The 19096-nt window shown below is 34.4% G+C and overlaps 1 protein-coding gene across 1 annotated transcript in view; it reads left to right on the top strand.

Moving 5' to 3' along the window:
* Positions 1-19096, top strand: part of Zfhx4 (zinc finger homeobox 4) — a 180020-nt gene that overhangs the window by 25941 nt on the left and 134983 nt on the right. The window contains exon 3 of the mRNA XM_033760481.1: positions 209-711. Coding sequence (XP_033616372.1) covers positions 209-711 — 503 coding nt within the window. The remainder of the gene's footprint in view (positions 1-208; positions 712-19096) is intronic.

Below are 19096 nucleotides of genomic sequence, written 5' to 3'. Positions count from 1 at the left end.
CCCAGTAGGAGTAATTAAAGCTATCTGATGAGGGAATTTAGAAGTTGAAAGGGATGATTGTAATTGATTCTGATTCAATCCTATTACAGCTTTTTATAGTTTAAGCTCTAGAGAAAGCACATTCCTTGTCAAGACTTTATTTTACAGGTTCCTTTGTGTGTGCTGTGTTTTCTAGTCTCTATTTTTCCTTTTAATTTTTTTCCTGTAGTAAATAATGAGCTGCCGCCTGAAATCCGGCTTGCCAGTGGTCAGCTAATGGGTGATGACCTGTCCCTCCTTACTGCAGGAGAGCTGTCACCTTATATCAGTGACCCAGCACTGAAGCTATTCCAGTGTGCTGTTTGCAACAAATTCACCTCTGACAGCCTGGAGGCCCTAAGTGTGCATGTGAGCAGCGAGCGCTCTCTCCCTGAAGAGGAATGGAGGGCTGTAATTGGAGATATCTACCAGTGCAAGCTCTGTAACTACAACACTCAGCTCAAAGCCAACTTCCAGCTCCACTGCAAGACTGATAAACATATGCAGAAATATCAACTGGTGGCCCACATTAAAGAAGGGGGCAAAAGCAATGAGTGGAGGTTGAAGTGCATTGCCATTGGCAACCCTGTTCACCTAAAATGCAACGCCTGTGACTACTATACCAACAGTGTGGATAAATTACGCTTGCATACGACCAATCACAGGCACGAGGCAGCCCTGAAGCTCTACAAGGTAAGCAGTGACATCCATTTCCGTTGGCACAAGTAGACAAGGGAATTAACTGTTTCAGAGCTTGGAGCACAAATCTGCAAGTTAAAAAAAAAAATCGGAGAGAGAGAAGGAGAAAAATAAGGGCAAGGTACAAAGTTTTTGATTAGCATTACTGAAAGTATATTGAAATACATGGAGTGGAGAATTTGTTTTAAAGATTTGCTGTATGTCCCCATTACACCTTTCAGTGACATTGATTGCTTGACTGGCTTCCCTGAAATAAAGGAACTATTCTGGGGTATTGTCGTACATAATGTGATACTTTAAAAATCTCTCTTATTATTATTTTTTAAAAGCATAGCACCACCCTGTCTAATTGTTGATTGTTACAGGGAGTAGAGGACAAAATCCTATATCATGAATACATCATCTTTAGTTTGGTGAAAATAAGAATGATACAAACATGTTTTTTGTGTACATGCACTCAGTAACATTGAGTAAACACACTCTCCCTTCACATTAGTTGAAAGTCTTAAAAAGTAAACTCTGCTGTGGTTTTGCATGACTGTTTCCCTAACTAGTAATGCCTCCTCTCAGAGGGGCGTGGTGTAGATAAATGTGCTAATAAATTGGCAAATACGCTTTTACTTTTACTGGGAGAAATTAGGCAGGTGCAATGCATATGTGCAAGTGATGAACATCATGTATGCACAAGTTATCTTGATGTATTTTAAACTCCAATTACTGATTAATTTATTTTCTGCATTTTATTCATTGGATTGCTTTGATTGTCTTGGTTCATGTACAACTGTAACACATTTATTTCTATGATGAATAACTTGGGAACTTATTAAAAAACTTCTTTTTGTCTAGAGGATATTAAAATTCAGAAAATATTGCAAACCATTAGTCATTGTAACAAGCTCTAAATATGATTACAAAATCCATTTTGCAAGTGTTATCTATTGATTTATACTAGAAATCATTGATAACTTTACTATCAGAAGTCAGCCAATGATTATAATACCCATAGCTTTTCTAAGTCTATTTAAAATTAGAAACTCACAACAAAAAGAGTATCTGGATGAGGTGTGAGAATTATTTTTTTTTGGTTGATCTAGTACTGTATGCTTAGGTTATTTCTTGACATTCATATTTTAGATGGATGTACTCTGCATAAATATCTAAAGACTCAGTGTGAGAATTTGTAGCATAGTTCCTGTGATATTGACACTTTGTAGATCAATAACGAAAGCATTAGATTTGGGTTACATGGTTTGTGGGGAGCGCAGCCCCTAATGTAAGATGGAACACTTCTAAGTCAACACTATTGATAATATAATATGGAGGATTAATTGTATTATAATTCATAGGTTTTACAGGAACAGTTGACAACTGTTCAATTGTCTGCTTTTTTTTTCCTGTTTATACCCCACCTATTAAAACTTTTAGACTACCTAGGAGAAAAAAAAATAAACATTAAGTTTGTATAAATAATAGATTTAGAACCTTGGAGCTATATAGAATATTCATGAGCTGTGTTTATATTCAGCCAGTTCCTCTAACACTTTAATGTGCTGTGAATAGACAATATAAATGTACAATTTCTCTATTTTATTACTCTTACACAGAAACCTAAAGAGAGGAAGAATGCTGTTTTTTATTTCCTCAGGAAAGATTATTTACTCTGATTGCTTGATAGTTATTTAAAAGTGTAAAGAGGTGTGTGTATGTGTGTATATATTCTCTGTGTTGGGTTTACACATTCATTCCCTAAGTGTAGATTGACCACTTTACTCTCAGCAGGGCAATACAGTAGGTGCCAGAGTTACTCTGGAAGTTCCTTTGCTGGAACATTTGGATATTGCCTTTGAATTTAGAGCAAATAAATGAGTTAACAGCTTGATTCTAAAGATGGCTTTAAAACTAGAGTACTTTGATTCCACAACCAAATGATGCAATTCTACCTTAAATTGTCGTGAGTCATATGAAAATTAGCGGTTTTTAGTTGTATAAATTATCTTTTAAATACCCAAGGGTCCTTGCTTAGTGTAGCATATGGTTAGTAAACAAACAAAAACCTACTTTGCACAAATTTAGCTTGAATTAAAAGAAGATTGAAGAAAAATATTTGTGCTATTGAAACTGGTATTAGATAATCAAACTACATTCTTTTTCGTTCAAATGGAATTATTACCAGTAACAACTGGAAAACTATTCCAGAGTAACAGTGTATTAAAAATGCTATTTTCAAACTGATTTCAGAAGCTTTGTGAATCATAGAGGATTTTCAAGCACAGTAATGAGGACAGTAGCCAGCTTGGTCGGCTTTCAGGGGCAAAACAAAATTAGTTCATAAGTAATATTAATTACATTTAAATAAGACTAATAAATTAGGGTAGGCCTGGGAGAAAGCATGCTTTGTCGTATGGCTAAAGTATTAAATTTAGACTTAAAATACTTTGAGTTAATGACTAGATCATATTTTCCTATATAACATTTATTGTTATTAAGAGTTTAATTTACATCATTTTGCAATGTGAATTACTTAGATTTTTAGAAGGAAGTGACAAGTAGCACTTGTAAGACAAATACAGAGCTTTAAGAAAACAGCTTTTCTCATTATTGACAACGTATTGATTTGTAACTCTCTAAATGTGGCTATGTGTCATTTTGATTTGAATAAACCACTTTATCCTTTGTGTTGTCAAACTGAAGCAGTATCACCCAAAAGAAGTGTGTGTCAGTATTCTAGTTTAAGGAGGTTAAAAGTTAAAGGTTAGGGGTTAGTTTAAAAGCATCATCTGCCTAGCTGCTTAACTTTAAACTGATCAATTTAATGAAAATGTGTTTTACAGATGTTGTTTTAATGTATTTGGCAGGATTTAGGCAGCGTTAACATTAGACATATGCTAGTAAAAATTATTTCTTTATTTGACCAGAACAACACCTTTCCTTTTATGTTTAAGGTACATGGCTTGTGGGTTATGATATTTTGGCAAAGAACCCAGAGGCAGAATGTGTTGATGATCTTTCCATATGGACTCAAAAAAAGAATACCTTTATGTCTATTGCTAACAATGACTGCAAAAACAAACAAAGCTGTATTCATTTTTGGAAGCAAAATTTTCCTTAGAAATTTTTGAAGAGCAGTTTTGTTATTGTTAAGAAAATCTTACTCAGTTTTTTGAAGTGAAATTCTCTCAAGTGCTAAACACTATTGCATTTTCGACTCCTTCAGGAATTTTAATGTTGAAGTAAAATTGGTCTAGGAAAATAAAAACTTCAGATTACTTAAAATCTTCACTTTTCATGTAATAATGTATACTTGAAGTAAAGTTAAATAAATACTAAATGCTAGATTGTTACATTAGTCTTGCAAGGTAAATCAATCAATCAATCTAGCTGTCTACCTATCTGTTGCTCTATCTATCTCTATACATATACACATAAGGGTAGTTTTAAGCTATCCAATTTATTAGATTTAATTTTATTTCTAGCTTCATGCTTTTGCATTCTTTACATATTTTAAGCCCAATGATGTTCCTAATGGGTTCTTAATAAATATTTCTATGATCAGTAATGAAATAATGAATTAACTGATGGATGTATTAAAGAAACCCCTTTACTTCCAACCTTCATTTTAAAAAATGCATTGCAATTTGGTCATCCTTTTACACGAGCCAAACTTTCTCTAAAGAGTCCAGGGAAGGTTATAATGAAAACCACTTAGCATTACACAAACTGAGGGAGAACAAGAAAGACTTTGGCAATATTTCAGCTTTACAGAAGAGTTTATTCTTGGCTCGGGGCTGCTAGGGCTATTCTGACCAGCTGATTGGTGTAAGCACCACCCTGTGCAGAGCATGCTCAGGCTCTGGCTGCACCTGCATTTCAGTTGCTCTCTTACTACTACGCGTAATTTTAAGTGAGGTGTTCACAGTTCTGCTGGTTCAGTCAAAGTAATTGTATGAGCTTTGCTTCTGCTTGCATCTGCTACTAGTGAAGTGGAGGATTTTGTCTGAATCTCGTAATGCTGTTTTCATATTTGGATTTCAAATTGGGTGAGAGCAGTGAATAAATCACTCATCTCCATGGTGAGCAAGGGAAAACATATGGAATTTACTTGTAGATAACTTTTAGTGCCACATTCCCCCCAAAATGCTTTTTTGGGGTTTTCTCATTATGCACGTTACAGATGAAAGAATCTGAGTGAAGAACTGAAACCGAGGGATGGGGGGAAGGTCACAAAAGGAGTGCAAAGAGGTACATTGCAAAGGGATATGTGCAAAGAAAGCAAACAAGAAAAGGAAATAATTAGCTTCACTTATCTTTTTTTCTGGTTTTACTAGTAGGAAATAATAATAACTCGACCAGTTTGGAGTTAACAGTGAGTCACAAGTATTTCGTTTCACTAGAACTGAGTCCAGTTTTGCAATTTAAAATCAAATTTACCAGATATGTACCATTTCATTTATCGAACTGGCATTGTCCCCTTGTAACGGTAAAAGAGGTCAGGAGATTGAGTGGTGCACATTTGCATAAAAGCCATTGTGCAAAAGGAGATTGGAGTAGGAGTGAGTAGCTAAGAAACCTAAACAGGTTCGAAAAATCTCATTCTAGTCATTTGTTAAGGAAAGCTGTTTTTAGAGATAAACAAAAGTTATTTTTTTGCTAAACATTAACCTGAATATGAAAATTTTTGCACTTTTTGTATTAGTTTCAGATTTATGTTCATTTCAAGGTTGAAATGCACTGTGAAATTTAATTCCAGTTACAGGATTTCTTTTTTTTTAAAGTAATCACAATTCAAATTATCCTATTGTATACTCATAAAAAAAGAGAAGCAGAGGTTAAAGAAAAAACAGTTTCTACAGTAGAACATTTCATGCTTGCCTAATGTATATAACTAATAAATACACAGATCGACTAAAGAGGACTTGCTCAGCTAATAGCAACTAACAAATCACTTGTGTTTTTAGATCACAATGTAATAGGCCACACCTACCAACTGCATTTACTTTTGTTTTTTCCGTGTCATTTGCTGAAACATGGCCATGTGTTACAACAGGGAAACAAGATACTTCAGCACAGATATGGAGTTTTTTACTGTGTTCATATTGCAAATTATAATATATTGTACATTATGAGCTAAGAAGCCTCTTTGTATTCTTTCCGGGAAAAAAAAAGCCGAAAACCTATCTACTGAAATAGAGATATGTAGATGGATACATATGAATCCCTAGAAAGAATGATTTAGATCACACATTGGAAACAACATATTACATCTATGACAGGATAGCTAAAATAATTTTAATGTGTGAAATTGTTATCAACCCAGACAGATTTTCAAGAAAAGCACTGTGTGTTATTCGAATGTTCCTATTTTATTTTCTACATTTCTTTCTTTAACCATTGCTACTGACCCCCTACACATGATCATGCTGTTTTTTCAAATTCTTACTATTTTATCTCACCCACATCTTCTCATCATGAAAATACTCCATGTTCTGAGATTACCTAATTCCAAAGAGAAGCATTCCTTTCATTAAGGGAAAAAGGACTTTAAGAAAGAGTAAAAGCAGAGTAATAATGCATCCAAAAAGTAAATCCTAAAAGTAAATGACTTTTAGGCCTCTTTCTGTGTATATTTTTGTTGAAGGAACTGCTTGATAAATTTGTAATATTTTGGGGTCAGAAACATTATATCAGAAATCAGGGTTAGGTAGAGCAGTCCTCTTCCCTTAAAGTTTCTTTCATTTACTCTTTCTAAACATACTCGTGCACACGCACGCATGCGCGCACACACACACACACGACCCAATCACAGTTCAGAAACATAGTCAACAATGTAGCCCTCCCAATCCCTCAGGAACATATCAACTCATACTGTATGATTTATGAAACTTTTTTGTGTGTAACTTGTATTCACTCTATCTCATGTGAAACGTGGGTATGATTTAACTGAAAGTAGTAAATGGCTCATTTGTCACCCAACCTAAGGTCATTTAGGTAAAGCAGAAAAAAAGGATTGTCTCATAATTAATGTATCGCCTTGTGTTTCCAGGGCTGAAATCTACCTATTCCTATCAGTGGAGTTTGTGTACAGTTACCACAGTGTTCTCATGGTTGCCGGGATGGAGGGCAGTAACATAACCAGGCTCATATGTTAGGCAGGCCTCGTGCTGCTGAAAGGGTCTTGGCCCAGGGTAGAATGAGGAGGAGCTGGCATGTGTATAATGACCATAGTTCTGCTTCCAGAACATCTGGCCTTCCCAAGTTCTACTGGATATGCTTTACCAAGTTTGCTTTGAGTCTGAGCCTATGCTCAGGCTGAGTTCAATTAGACGTGGAGATTTGTTCATTATTCAGATAATTCAACCCTTAAAGGAAGGTACTTTTCTCCCAAATTACCAGTGCATTTCAGGAGAACAAAGAGGATATGAATTATGCCAAAAGGAAAGGGCAGTCATGGAGATGTAGCTACCTATACCTATTGGGAAATGTTTTCACAAATTCAATAACCTAGGAGTGTGGTGATTAGTGTTGTTACAAAGGTCAAACTTCTGCAGAATACATACCCAAATGATTTCTCAAATTTTTTCTTTCAATAAATACAAGAACATTTATTGAGCATTTACCATGAGCCAGGGTTTGAAATGTCATTGTGTACTGTGGCTGTGTCCCATGAATCTTTTGGAATATAAGCTATCTTCTTACATGGTGCTCTTAGAGGATTTTCTAAAATGGTGCTTTATAATTCTGTTATAAATTACAGCTTAAATTTCTGTGATTAGATATCAGGGATGATGATACAATTAGGAGTTAAATACAAATCCTGGTAATCAAAAGTTTCCATTTTTTTTCCAACAATGATGAAAGGGGTGAGTGTGACCAGTCTCTTGAATTATCAGGAGGTGTAATACAATGCCACTTGCATACCTTGTCTTTTCTTGCACTAGTACATAGCAGCACTTTCTTGATCAGTTTAAGGCAGGGATTATAATGGATATTTTAACACAAGATAGAGGTTTTATTTTTGTGTGTGTGTGTGTTTGTTTGTTTGTTTTTGAGACAGGGTTTTACTGTGTAGTTGAGACTGACCTGGAATTCACTATGTAGCCCAGGCTGGTTTCAAACTCACAGCAATCTTCCTGCCTCAGCCTCCCGAATGCTGGGATTATAGGCGTGCACCACCACACCCTGCAAAATAGAGTTTTTCTATTAGTTTGAGCATTCATGTTGTTCTTCAAACATGAGGGTAGTGCTATTAATGCATTGCTTAGAAAATAAAAAAAATCACTTATTAAAAATAACCAGATTGCTGAAGTACAATGATTTGTGAAGACTGTCATTCAGCTTACCTTATATTCAGTGAAGGTTTTCTAAAGATAAATTATTGTAGGGCTGGAGATTTAGCTCAGTGATTCTTCTGCCTGCCTCAAAAGTGTAAGGTCCCGAGTTCAATTGCCAGTACCAAAAACAAACAAACAAAAATTATTTTAATGACCAGTTATTATCATAGTTACATGTGACATCATTTTATTTTACTTGGTCTTATAATTTTTTAGTTAATATTCTATTTTCCTATTCTATCTTTAAGGAAAAGGACTTTCATAGTTTGGAATGTAATACATATATTGTGTGCATATATAAATATAAACAAGATCATGCTCATGATTTTGATTTTCCAAAAATATTTCTTTTAATGGAAGTATTAGCATAGAATACACATTTTCTTCTCATGTTGCTAAAGGGATAAATGTTAAAGCTATGTTTACCCATGGAGCAATTTTTAGAGTAGTACAAAGGAAGATTATAGTTGAAGACTTATATCCTTGCTAATCTCACTGCTAAAATTAGTTCAACACAAGGCTGTGGGTGGAAAGGAATGAGCTATTGATACATCTAAATTCATTGGTTAACTCCAATTTGGAAAGAAAACTTTAAAAATATTGATTTTTATTCTGTGATCATGTGTTCTGTGGAAAGCATAGCATCATGTAGTTAGCAATTGTTTGCTTATATATGATCAATGGCACATTGGGAAGAATCTTACCAAAGATATTCTTTCTTGTGATGCCAGTTTTTCTGTCAAAGGTGTGTCAGTACTGGTGATTGACTTAGATATTTATTGGCTTTTATTTGTTATTATTATTATTATTATTATTATTATTATTATTATCATTATTAATTTTTTTTTTTGGTACCAGGGATCAAACTCAGGACCTTGCGCTTACAAGGCAGGCAGCAGAGCCACTGAGCCAAATCCCCGCCCTTTATTGTCTTTTATAATGGCACTACTTATCACAAAGATAATATTTACAGACAAGTTTCATAATCAATTAGATGCTTTTTGTATATTATCTCATTTACTATTTTAGTTAGTGTTCCTTTTGGGAGCAAAATACCTGACATGCACAACTTACAGGAGAAAGATTTGTTTGGCCAATGTTTTCAGAAGTTTCAGTCCATCTTTAGCTGGCTCCAAGGCAGAAACATCACAGCAAGAGGGTCTCGCAGAGGACTGCTCGCCACATTGAGAAAAGAAGGAGAGCACAAAGAGCACCAGTGAGAGACAGGGTGGAGGTGGAGGTGGGGGCTCAAGACAGAATGGTTTTGTAACCTGTCAGGTTTCAACTACCAGTGACCTACTTCCTCCAGTGAGGCTCCGCCTCATTCAGAAATGAGCTTACCAGTGAATTAACCCATTGATGAGGTCGTGTTCTAGACTCATCCCCAAAGCGCCACCTAACACATGAGCCAATTTGGGGGACATTTTCATTCCAAATCATAATATTCTTTCTAACACTTAAACATTATCATTCCCTTTTAAATGTGAGAAAATTGAAATTCGGAGAAAAATACCTCACTGAAATCTTCGCAGACATTAAGAGCTTATGTGAGAGTTGCAGCTGTGGCTTCTTTCCAGCCCTGCTCTGGTCTACTTTTGACACTTGGTTAATAAAGAAAATGTCATGTTAGATGACAGGCAGAATAGGGTGTATGGAAGGAGGAAGGAAGCCTGGGAACTTTAGAGGCAAATATACAATTTTGTCCAGGGCTCCCTCAATTTGGAGCCCATGTTCACGCCTACAATATAACAGGTTTCCTTAGCGATGCTGAAGAGATAGTTGAGGCTGACTGGTAGGGTTACACACTTGCACACTCTCTGTTGGGATGATCAATTTAGAATGACTGGGTTATCCATGGAGCTGGAAGGAGAAACATCTAAAATTGACATCTGTGCTTTTTCTGTCACAATATGTATATGTGTGTGTATATATATATATTTTTTTTCATTTTCACAAACTCCTTTTAATGACAAATTTGAGTATGGGAGTATTAAGTAGAAAGGACTAATAGAATATTTATCACTTTGAGTGCCTGAGCTCTCTGTCTGCTAGTTAAGCTCCTTCGGACCCTACATTAATTCATTCAGGTCACCAGGGTACCCCAGCAGTAATGTACTAAATGGTGCTCCGCTGGCCCAAAAGAAGGAATGTGTCCCCCTAATAATTAAAGCAGTCTACTCCCTGCTCGTTACCGCCTGAGTCTCCTTCTTCCTTTTTTTTTCCTCCTTTTCTCTCTTTTCCTTTACATGGAATCCCCCCCCCACACACACACACTTAAAATTGAACCCAAGACCTTGCACATATTAGGTAAACACTCTACCACTGAGCTACCCTTTAATTCTTACATTTTGAGACAGAATATTATAATTGCTGAGAATGGCCTCAATTTTAATACTCCTGCTTCAGTATCCTGAGTAGCTAGACTTACGAGGATAGAACACCACACACAGTTTGCTGGCATCCTTGTAACTACTTAGAAGGCATCCTGATTACTTGCTACTTGTTACATTTAAACAATCATTATTGAATAATAACTATTGTCTTTTACTTCTAACTTTGATCCATTTTAACACAAGGTTTCAGGGATTTCTTTCCAGCCCTATGTTGCTCATGAATTCCCTTCTGTTCCTTTTCTCCTCAAAATTTTGCTAATGATTTTTATGTAAAGCCTGAAGTCTTGTTAGAATTCTATAGACTGATTGAATTTAGAGATGTTTGGGGAAACTTTGCCTCTCAAAAAGTCATTGATATTGCTATATTTGGCAACATTTGTTAATGAAATGGTATTTTATTGGAAATTTAGAATAGTTTAATTGTGAAATGACATAATTGTTAATAAAATAGAAGCTCCCAATCATTACACCTGTTGTGTGTGAAGCACATAACGACATTTTGGTAACTTTAATGTACAGTATCTTTCGAAGATTTGAAATATGTTTAATTATCCATTTGGCAGGCCTGTGAATAACACCAGCATATGTCCCTAGGACCTAAAATCATACATTTTTCGGTTGCAGGAAATCAGATAGCAGGTGTAGTTACTATCATTCCTGATAATCAGTTAAAAGAGCATCGTCTTCAAACTCAATATGTCTGCTACCCGGACCACTGACTGACTGAGTGGTGACACCAGTAGTGGAGGATTTTCTTGGTACCTAGAGATAATAAACCTTTGATGATGTTGTGCAAGATTCTTCAACAAGCACTGAAATCAGTTCTGTCTGTACATGACTAATCAAAGGTTAGGGAAAAGGATATGACTTGGTAAAGGTGATAGTTTCTCCAAAAAAGTCAATGACCTCACTAATTCTAGGAGCACATGAAACTTTTTACACTAAATGAGGCAGACCCTGATCCCAAACTCGAAATACTTGTTTTGCAAAGACTCTTGTAGTAAGTCTCTTAAGAAGTATAAAGTTACTGAAATAGTTCTGAAAATAGAAAATTCTTCTCAAATTAATGTCTAGCTATTACACAGAAAATATTTCATTCTTTCCTTTGGTCTTAAAGTCACAACAGTTACTATTAAATACTTAGAATAGTCTTGAAATTTGGGGAATTAGGTAACCTGAACAAATATTTTCTTAATTGACCATAGTGGGGAAATGATGCAATAAGACAGCTATGTTAAAGCTTTAGAATACAATTATTTGGCAAAATGTGAATAAAGTTTCTAAGAAACATTTCTAATGTCTAAATTAAAGTTATATGCAGCAACAACAAACATCTACCATGTTGACTGTGTGTTGAAAGTTGAGCCCTTTTTTTCTGCTTTGCTGCTGCTGCTTTGAATATTTCAACAACTTGTTTGAGATATCCTTCATAGACTACGCACTTTGTCTATTTCAAGTGGACTGCATTTGCATTAGGGTATTCACAGATCTATGCAGACATCATCACTATATGTTGTAGAACGTTTTTGTCATTCTCCAAATAAAACGTATACCATTTCAGCTGTCCATAGCGGTCTCTAACCCTCCCTTCCACTACTCTAGGCAATTACTGATTGATTTTTTGTCACTGTAGATTTGACTATTTTGGGATATTTAATATAGTTGCAATCATAGAATATGGAGTGCTTCTTACGCATCTTCTTTCATTTAATTTAATGTTTCCGAAGTTCATCCCTGCAGTAATGTACATCAGCACTTCATGCTTACTTATCACCATATTTCCATTGCATGAGTATGCTACATCTTATTCATCATTCATCTCCTATCATTTGGGTATTTGTGTTATTTCCACTTTGACCATTAAAAAGTATGATATTATGAATATATATGTACAAGGCTTTGTGAGTACATAGATTTTCATTTCTCTTGGGTATGCAACTAGCAAAAGAATTGCAGAATTGACAATCATAAATATTAACTGGATTCTCATCATTACTAGTCAATTTTTGTTTTCCGTAGGTTCAGTTCCTTTCTCTTTGCATTTAAGTATATTCAACTTTTTAATCATTTTTTAAGTCTTTTTATTCATCTACTCCCTTCTGGACAATAAGCTCAGTAAGAAAATTCATTTATTGAGCACTTACTTGATGACGGCATGAGAGATGCCCTAAGTTCTTTATAGTTTTTGTTTGTTTGTTTGTTTCATTTTGTTGGTACTGGGTTTGACTTGGAACCTTCTGCTTTCACAATAGGCAGCGGAACCACTGAGTTAAATCCCTCCCCCCCCTTTTGTATTGGGGATCAAACTCAGGTCCTTGCCTTTGCAAGGCGGGGGCAGAACCATTGAGCTAAATCCCCAGCCCTCTAAGTTCTTCAGACATATTAATTAATTAATTTATTCTCACCAGTAACCTTTTTATCCTGCCCATTTTGAAGATGAAGAAACTAAGGCAATAAAAAACTAATGACTTGTCCAAGGTCACAGGGCTGGTATAGGTGATGACTGAGTCAGGATTTGAAGTCGGTCTGATTCCAGCATCCACAGTGTTAAATAGGATGCTTAATCACAGAGAAGACTCAACACTGCAAGATGGCTCTTAGAAAGAAAAGTCCTGAGTGACAGAAGGGGATGGACATAGGGTGAAGAATATGTGTCCCCTGAAAAGCAAAGAAAGAAGAAATAATGAAATAGGGATTTAGAGGCAGTGAATTACAATAATCAGTTGCAACAATGTGTACGTTTTAGCTGTTTTTGATGACTGAATGTTAACCATTTATTTGATTCATATTATGTTCTTTGAAAAAAATATCCACAAACTGAATTCCTTATATGTGTAGGAATGAAAAATTGGTATATTTTATGATAGCTTAAATTTACTGAAATATGTTTCATTAGATTGATGTTCTAGTAATGTACAATTGTTCATTTGTCCTCAATAATTAAAAATGCCCTGTAGTAGATCCCAAAGTTGAATAAGACAGCTACACAAGGAAAGTGATATAGCTCATGTTTTCAATAAGTACATTTTCTAGAATAAAATACGTATTATTTTTCTTTTATTTTTTTCTTTGTGTGTGTTCCCTGTTCACAGCCTTCCTGCATTTCAGAGTTTGTAGGGATGTTTTCAGTACTTTTAACACATTTTAGCAATGTTTACTCCTTTGTGTCATTTAGAGAATTAATATTTAGATTTCCTTAGTTTGGGGAAAATAATTAGAATCTAGCTTTGCAGAACTTGGATAATGAGTAGCTTATGATTTCCACACTAATAAAGACAGTAGACCCATTTTTAAAAAAAACAATTAACAGTAACAGTAAATTTGCATCCTTCTACCTCTTTTGCCTTCATTTGTCCACTTGTACAATGTTTGTGAGTTTATAATTTTTATTTTTTTACAATGGTTAATGGTTAAGGTATGGAAAAACCAAAAAATTCTTTTTGCGTTTCTTGGTAATTGAAAGGATGCTTTCCTTCTGAAAGATTACATATATCTATATCTTAAATCAGATGTAATAGGAGTATTTTTCTGTAGCTGCTTTAGGCATAATCCTATTTGACTCCAGCAATTGCAGACTTTCCTTGAAGTTTTCAATTTCCAAAGATCTTCATAAGGCACATTGACCTAGGCAGGGTGAGGTCAAGGATTAGGCTACCAATTTTCCTACTGTTAGAACATTACCATTGGGTAATTTCTCCTCTCCGTTTATCATGAAAATAAATTAAGGGGAAATTATGCAAGAAAAGATGATACGCTTCCATATTATCTCATGCTACAAGATTATCAGGAGCTGTTTTCTTGAGTCTAAAACAGTGAAACTGTATGTTTTGCTGCCTAGATAGTATTTAGGTCATGAACATTTGATGACCTTAATAAGCATAGACAAGGTGGGCATCATTTCTAGATACACTCTCATTACTAATATATCATGGGTGAAATATGGAGTCAGAGTGTTGGGTGATGTCTAAGTGAAAGTGAAAGTTATACATAACTATCTATATATTCCTCTTTGTGACTGCAAGAAAAGTTTAAAAGAATGTCAGACGTTTTCATCTTCATGTGTCCAACTGACTTTCTCTCTCTTTATGTGGTTTTTGGCAAGCTTTTCTGTGTTTTAGTTAATATATTAGTAAATGGAGAAAAAAATACTCCAGTGAGTTCTTAATTAAGGTATGAAAATAGCTTTGAAGAAAATATTCTGAGATGAAAGCTTTTCTTATATGTGGAAAACATTACTCATGTCTTGTCAGCACATCTACTCTATTGGCATTGTGTTTTGTACTTGGAATAAACTTGCTTCTTTATTATTGGAAGGCACTTTCTTTTTTAATTTCTATAAGTACATTTGGTCACACTGTTATATCTAGAAATTATCTTTCCTAAAAAGCCATTCTTAATTTTATCTGTGTCATTGGCTATCAATTGAAATTTGCTTTGAAGAAGAAGGTAGCCATAGTCATCAACTTGAAAAAGGGTGAATACAGTGCCTAGAAAATAACTATTTGTGTTTCCTTTCATGTGCTTTAACTTCAACATCCATTCTTATTTAGAAATTTGCTTGCTGAAAAAGAACTGTGAACTTTAAATATAAGTTTTGAAGTCTGCCAGTGTGAATTTGCAAATGAGTAGTAGTAAGTAGAGCTTACAGCTAAAAGTGAATGTCTAAATAGAGCTTTTGTAGCTGAATTACTTTTATTTTTACCTTTGGGATGATAAAACAATATTTTGAACAATATATTCATACATAAAATGGGTTCTGAGTTACCACTAGAATTAGAAATGAACACTAACTTTGTGGTCTTTGATATCTTGTCTAAACTCAATCATTCTGGGCTGTAATAGCTGAATTTATGCTGAACTTTAATAAGTATCTTATTAAAGTATCTCTAAATCATACCTATATCACATCACAGCTTTTCCATTGTCTTATTTAATCAACAAACATATGTTTATGTGTTTTCCTATAAATAGGATGATGGATAAACATCCTTTATAGACAAATAACTGCCTCTTAAATCCCTTGTCTTATTCACTTGATTACACATTTATGTATTTGTTCATTGAAAGTGTTCTCTGTCAGAGACTGTGCTAGAGCATAAAATCATAGTATCCATCAAGACAGACACAAGCCTTGATCTGCTGAAGTTTATGACTTAGTGAAACAGACAAACATTAAACATATATTCATAGGTTAAACAGAAATGACTATCATCATAATTATTTAGTGCATTTGAATTATAACATTTATTTATGTCAGTACTTTGGAATTTGAATAAATTAAACTTTTCATCTAATTCTGGAGGAAAGTAAGGAATTTGAATGTGACTTTATTAAAGTATTTAGAAAATGGGTAGTGATTAAACACAGTGGATTTTATTGGATATTGGTCATGTACAAAAAACAAAGACACATTTCTCGTGGAGATTTTACTGAGAACAAATTCTTTGAAACTTTTTTGAATCATGAAATATTTATATGAAAAGCCATTCTAGAAATGGTTGTATATCCACTTGGCAGATACAGAATATAGGAGGCTGGATGAGATGAAGCTGACCATCAGAGTCCCTGTAGGAATTTTTGAAACACATTGATTCCAAGATCGCAACCTCTGTCAGCACATCCCAAATATCTCTTTATTGAAAGATATGTCTGTAATAATCAGCCAAATTTGGGGACTACTGAGCTAGAAGATGTTGAAGGTTGCTTGTTGATCCTAAGACTGGACAAGAAGATGAAAAACATGGCAGCTATACTACCTCAGCTCCATTGGCATTTTTTTTTTTCCCTCACAGTTCAGGAAACTGTACCTGATGCTTGCTCTGGGAAATCATCCCCTTCACAGGTCAGCATTTTACTAGGGTCTGCCAATGCTGACTACTCTGTCCTCTGTCCAAGTAAGCCATTGAAAACATTACTTCCTGTCTTGTGCATCGTTTTGCCTCTGAGGACAAAAGTCTGACATGTTTTGATATACAAAAATCCCCAAATGACAACACTCTGTAGAAAAGCTTTCTGTAGAAAACAGCTCTTCTTTTGTTAAAGTCTGGCACATATGTGAGCTGTTGGGCCAAGAAACCATTTTCTGAGTCCACAAGTGGATTAAAAAAAAATACAAATCTGCTGAATTAAATTTTGTACAAATATATTTTTGGTAAATTTTTGGAATCATGCTTTGCCAAATCATGGCTGCAGAAATTCACTTCTCTTGTACATCAAGACATCCCCTGGCAGCAGATATATAGTCTATTTTCGGAACAAGAATCTTATAGGCCTCAAGAGACCCAACTTCCACAGGCCCGCTGGGTTGCACACTCTTTTATAGCCTACTATAATAATTCTGCAATGTTTTATTTTCTGGCTGTTCTGTGAAGGCAGATTCTGAGGTTTGTTTTTGGAGTTTTACTTTATAACAGCACATATATTCTCTCTCTCTTTAGATATGGATATAAACATGTATGTGGAGAGCATGTGTGTGTGTGTGTGTGTATGCACATATAGGAGTAGATGAGTGTAAAGACAGAATTATATATACTTTGTCCTGTTTATGAAACAGATCTGTGTACTACATGTTGTATAATTTCATAATTTCTATTAATAATATATTTTTCTTCCAAATATAACATCTAATATACATGCATTGGAAGTTATATTGACAACTGATGCTACAAAAAAAAATATATATATATAAAATGCCTAAACTCCAGAGCAACAGACTCTGGAAAAGTTATTGAATTTAACCATCTGTAATTCAAAATTTCTATCTGTTTCTTAGAGAAGAACTTCTGTAGATCAACTCAAACATCCATTAGCTCTGTACTGAACACAAGAGCTGTGCTTTAAAATGCCAATGCCACACTGAATCTCACTGACAGTACAACTTGCATTCTGCTGAAGACCCAAACAGAATAATTTCCTGTCCAAAAGACTTTAAAAAAGTTAGATTAATGAAATAACTGAGCCATTTGGTTAAAAGAAATCTAGCCAATTATTTTAAAGTTTTGCAAATAATTAATGGGCTGGATCATTTAATGGTTACTACCAACTGATACCATTAGATCAGAGAAGGATAGTAGTTTCTTACTTTGCCTGGGGTGTGCCCTGAGCCTTTTGATTATTTTAAGGTAATGTTCAATAAACATAGATAAGTGAACTATAAACCTTTTGAAATTTGTGCTTAAGTTAAAGACATAGTACATTATTGTAAGTTTATGTGACCTAATGCATTTTGCTCTGCTATGTTAGACATATAAACTGCCTGTGCCAGTACAAATGCAAGGACATTTCATAGTCATAATCTGTTAATACCAGTGAGCAGTGTCACAAATTAAAGCATTAGTGGATTTGTGTTGCTGGAGGAAGCAACAGATATAAAATACCAGGAGGTTGAATGAGTGGGACTTTATTGTAACCTAATTGTGCATACCATGTAGTCACTCTACCAGTGATGTGAAGACTTTAAGTTTACCTTCACAGAGAGCTAAAATTTTACAAAAAAACAAAACAAAATAAAAAAACCTCTAGTTAATATGTATTAAATTAGATACCATTTTAAACTTTTGGTTTGTTTCTTTGTAGCACTGCGGTTGAACCCAAAGCTTTTGACTCAAAGCTATGTCTCTAAACCTTTCATATTTTATTCTTAAAATTTTTAGCCTGGGGATTTAGCTCAGTGGTCCCACCGTCAGCGTCACAAGCGCAAGGTCCCAAGTTCAATCCCCAACACCAAATAAATAAATAAAAAATTTGAACCATGGTTTTGTTAAATTGCTAAATTACCTAGGCTGGATATGACCTTGGAATACTCCTGTGTCAACTTCCTGAAGTGCTGGAACAACAGAAATACATCCATACCCAATTAAGGAAAAAATGTTTGTAATTAGGAGACAATAAAAATCAAGAGAAAATATTTTTATTTGAAGAAAGAAATGTATTACTTTGTTAAACTGTACATTTGCAGTTCAGACAAGATATTTTTCCTGGTATTCTAAGGTACATATTTTGTTTGACTGTGTTGTTTTGGGATCATATTTTAATAGAAAGCTAATAATGACTTTCAAAAATATATTTGTGCTGAAAATATTGATAAGCCACATATGAGATATTTTGATCAAATTGATAATATTAACCCTATTATGGACATATAACTATTTTATGAAGAGTTCTGTAACGTGGGATCATAGAAATGATAGGGCAAATTCTGGAAAGAATATTTGATTAAATCACCATTTTAATATTAGTAATGCATTTTTCTGTATTGCACCTTTATAATTTGCCTAGGAATTTCTATCTCTGTCTGTTTCTTAAAGAAGTACCTCTTCTCTAGGTCAACTTTCATATTTCCTCTTTTTATTCTATATTATAAATATATTCCGAGAGGAAGTTATAAGGAATAATAATTATACACAATGAGAATCCAGCTTAAAATTATATGCACATTGACCTACAATGAGAGTATTAAAAGTATTTCATCCAATTTGTAAAATATCTTCCTTGACTGTGAAAGGGCAATATTTTTCCAATTATATCAGCTTTAGCCTGCAAATGGATTACCTTATAAGAACTCTTTTAAAGCAGAGTCCAAAAATAATTGAAATTGTGAGGACAGATAAGTTGGGCTCATAAAGACCTTGAGTAAATTTCTTTCAACAAGCATTCACA

This window comes from Fukomys damarensis, unplaced genomic scaffold (assembly GCF_012274545.1).
Source record: "Fukomys damarensis isolate Sample0158 unplaced genomic scaffold, DMR_v1.0_HiC HiC_scaffold_5, whole genome shotgun sequence".
In the NCBI taxonomy this organism is placed as follows: Eukaryota; Metazoa; Chordata; class Mammalia; order Rodentia; family Bathyergidae; genus Fukomys; species Fukomys damarensis.
Note: the sequence above shows the minus strand (reverse complement) of the source record. Positions and strands in the feature narration are given on the sequence as shown.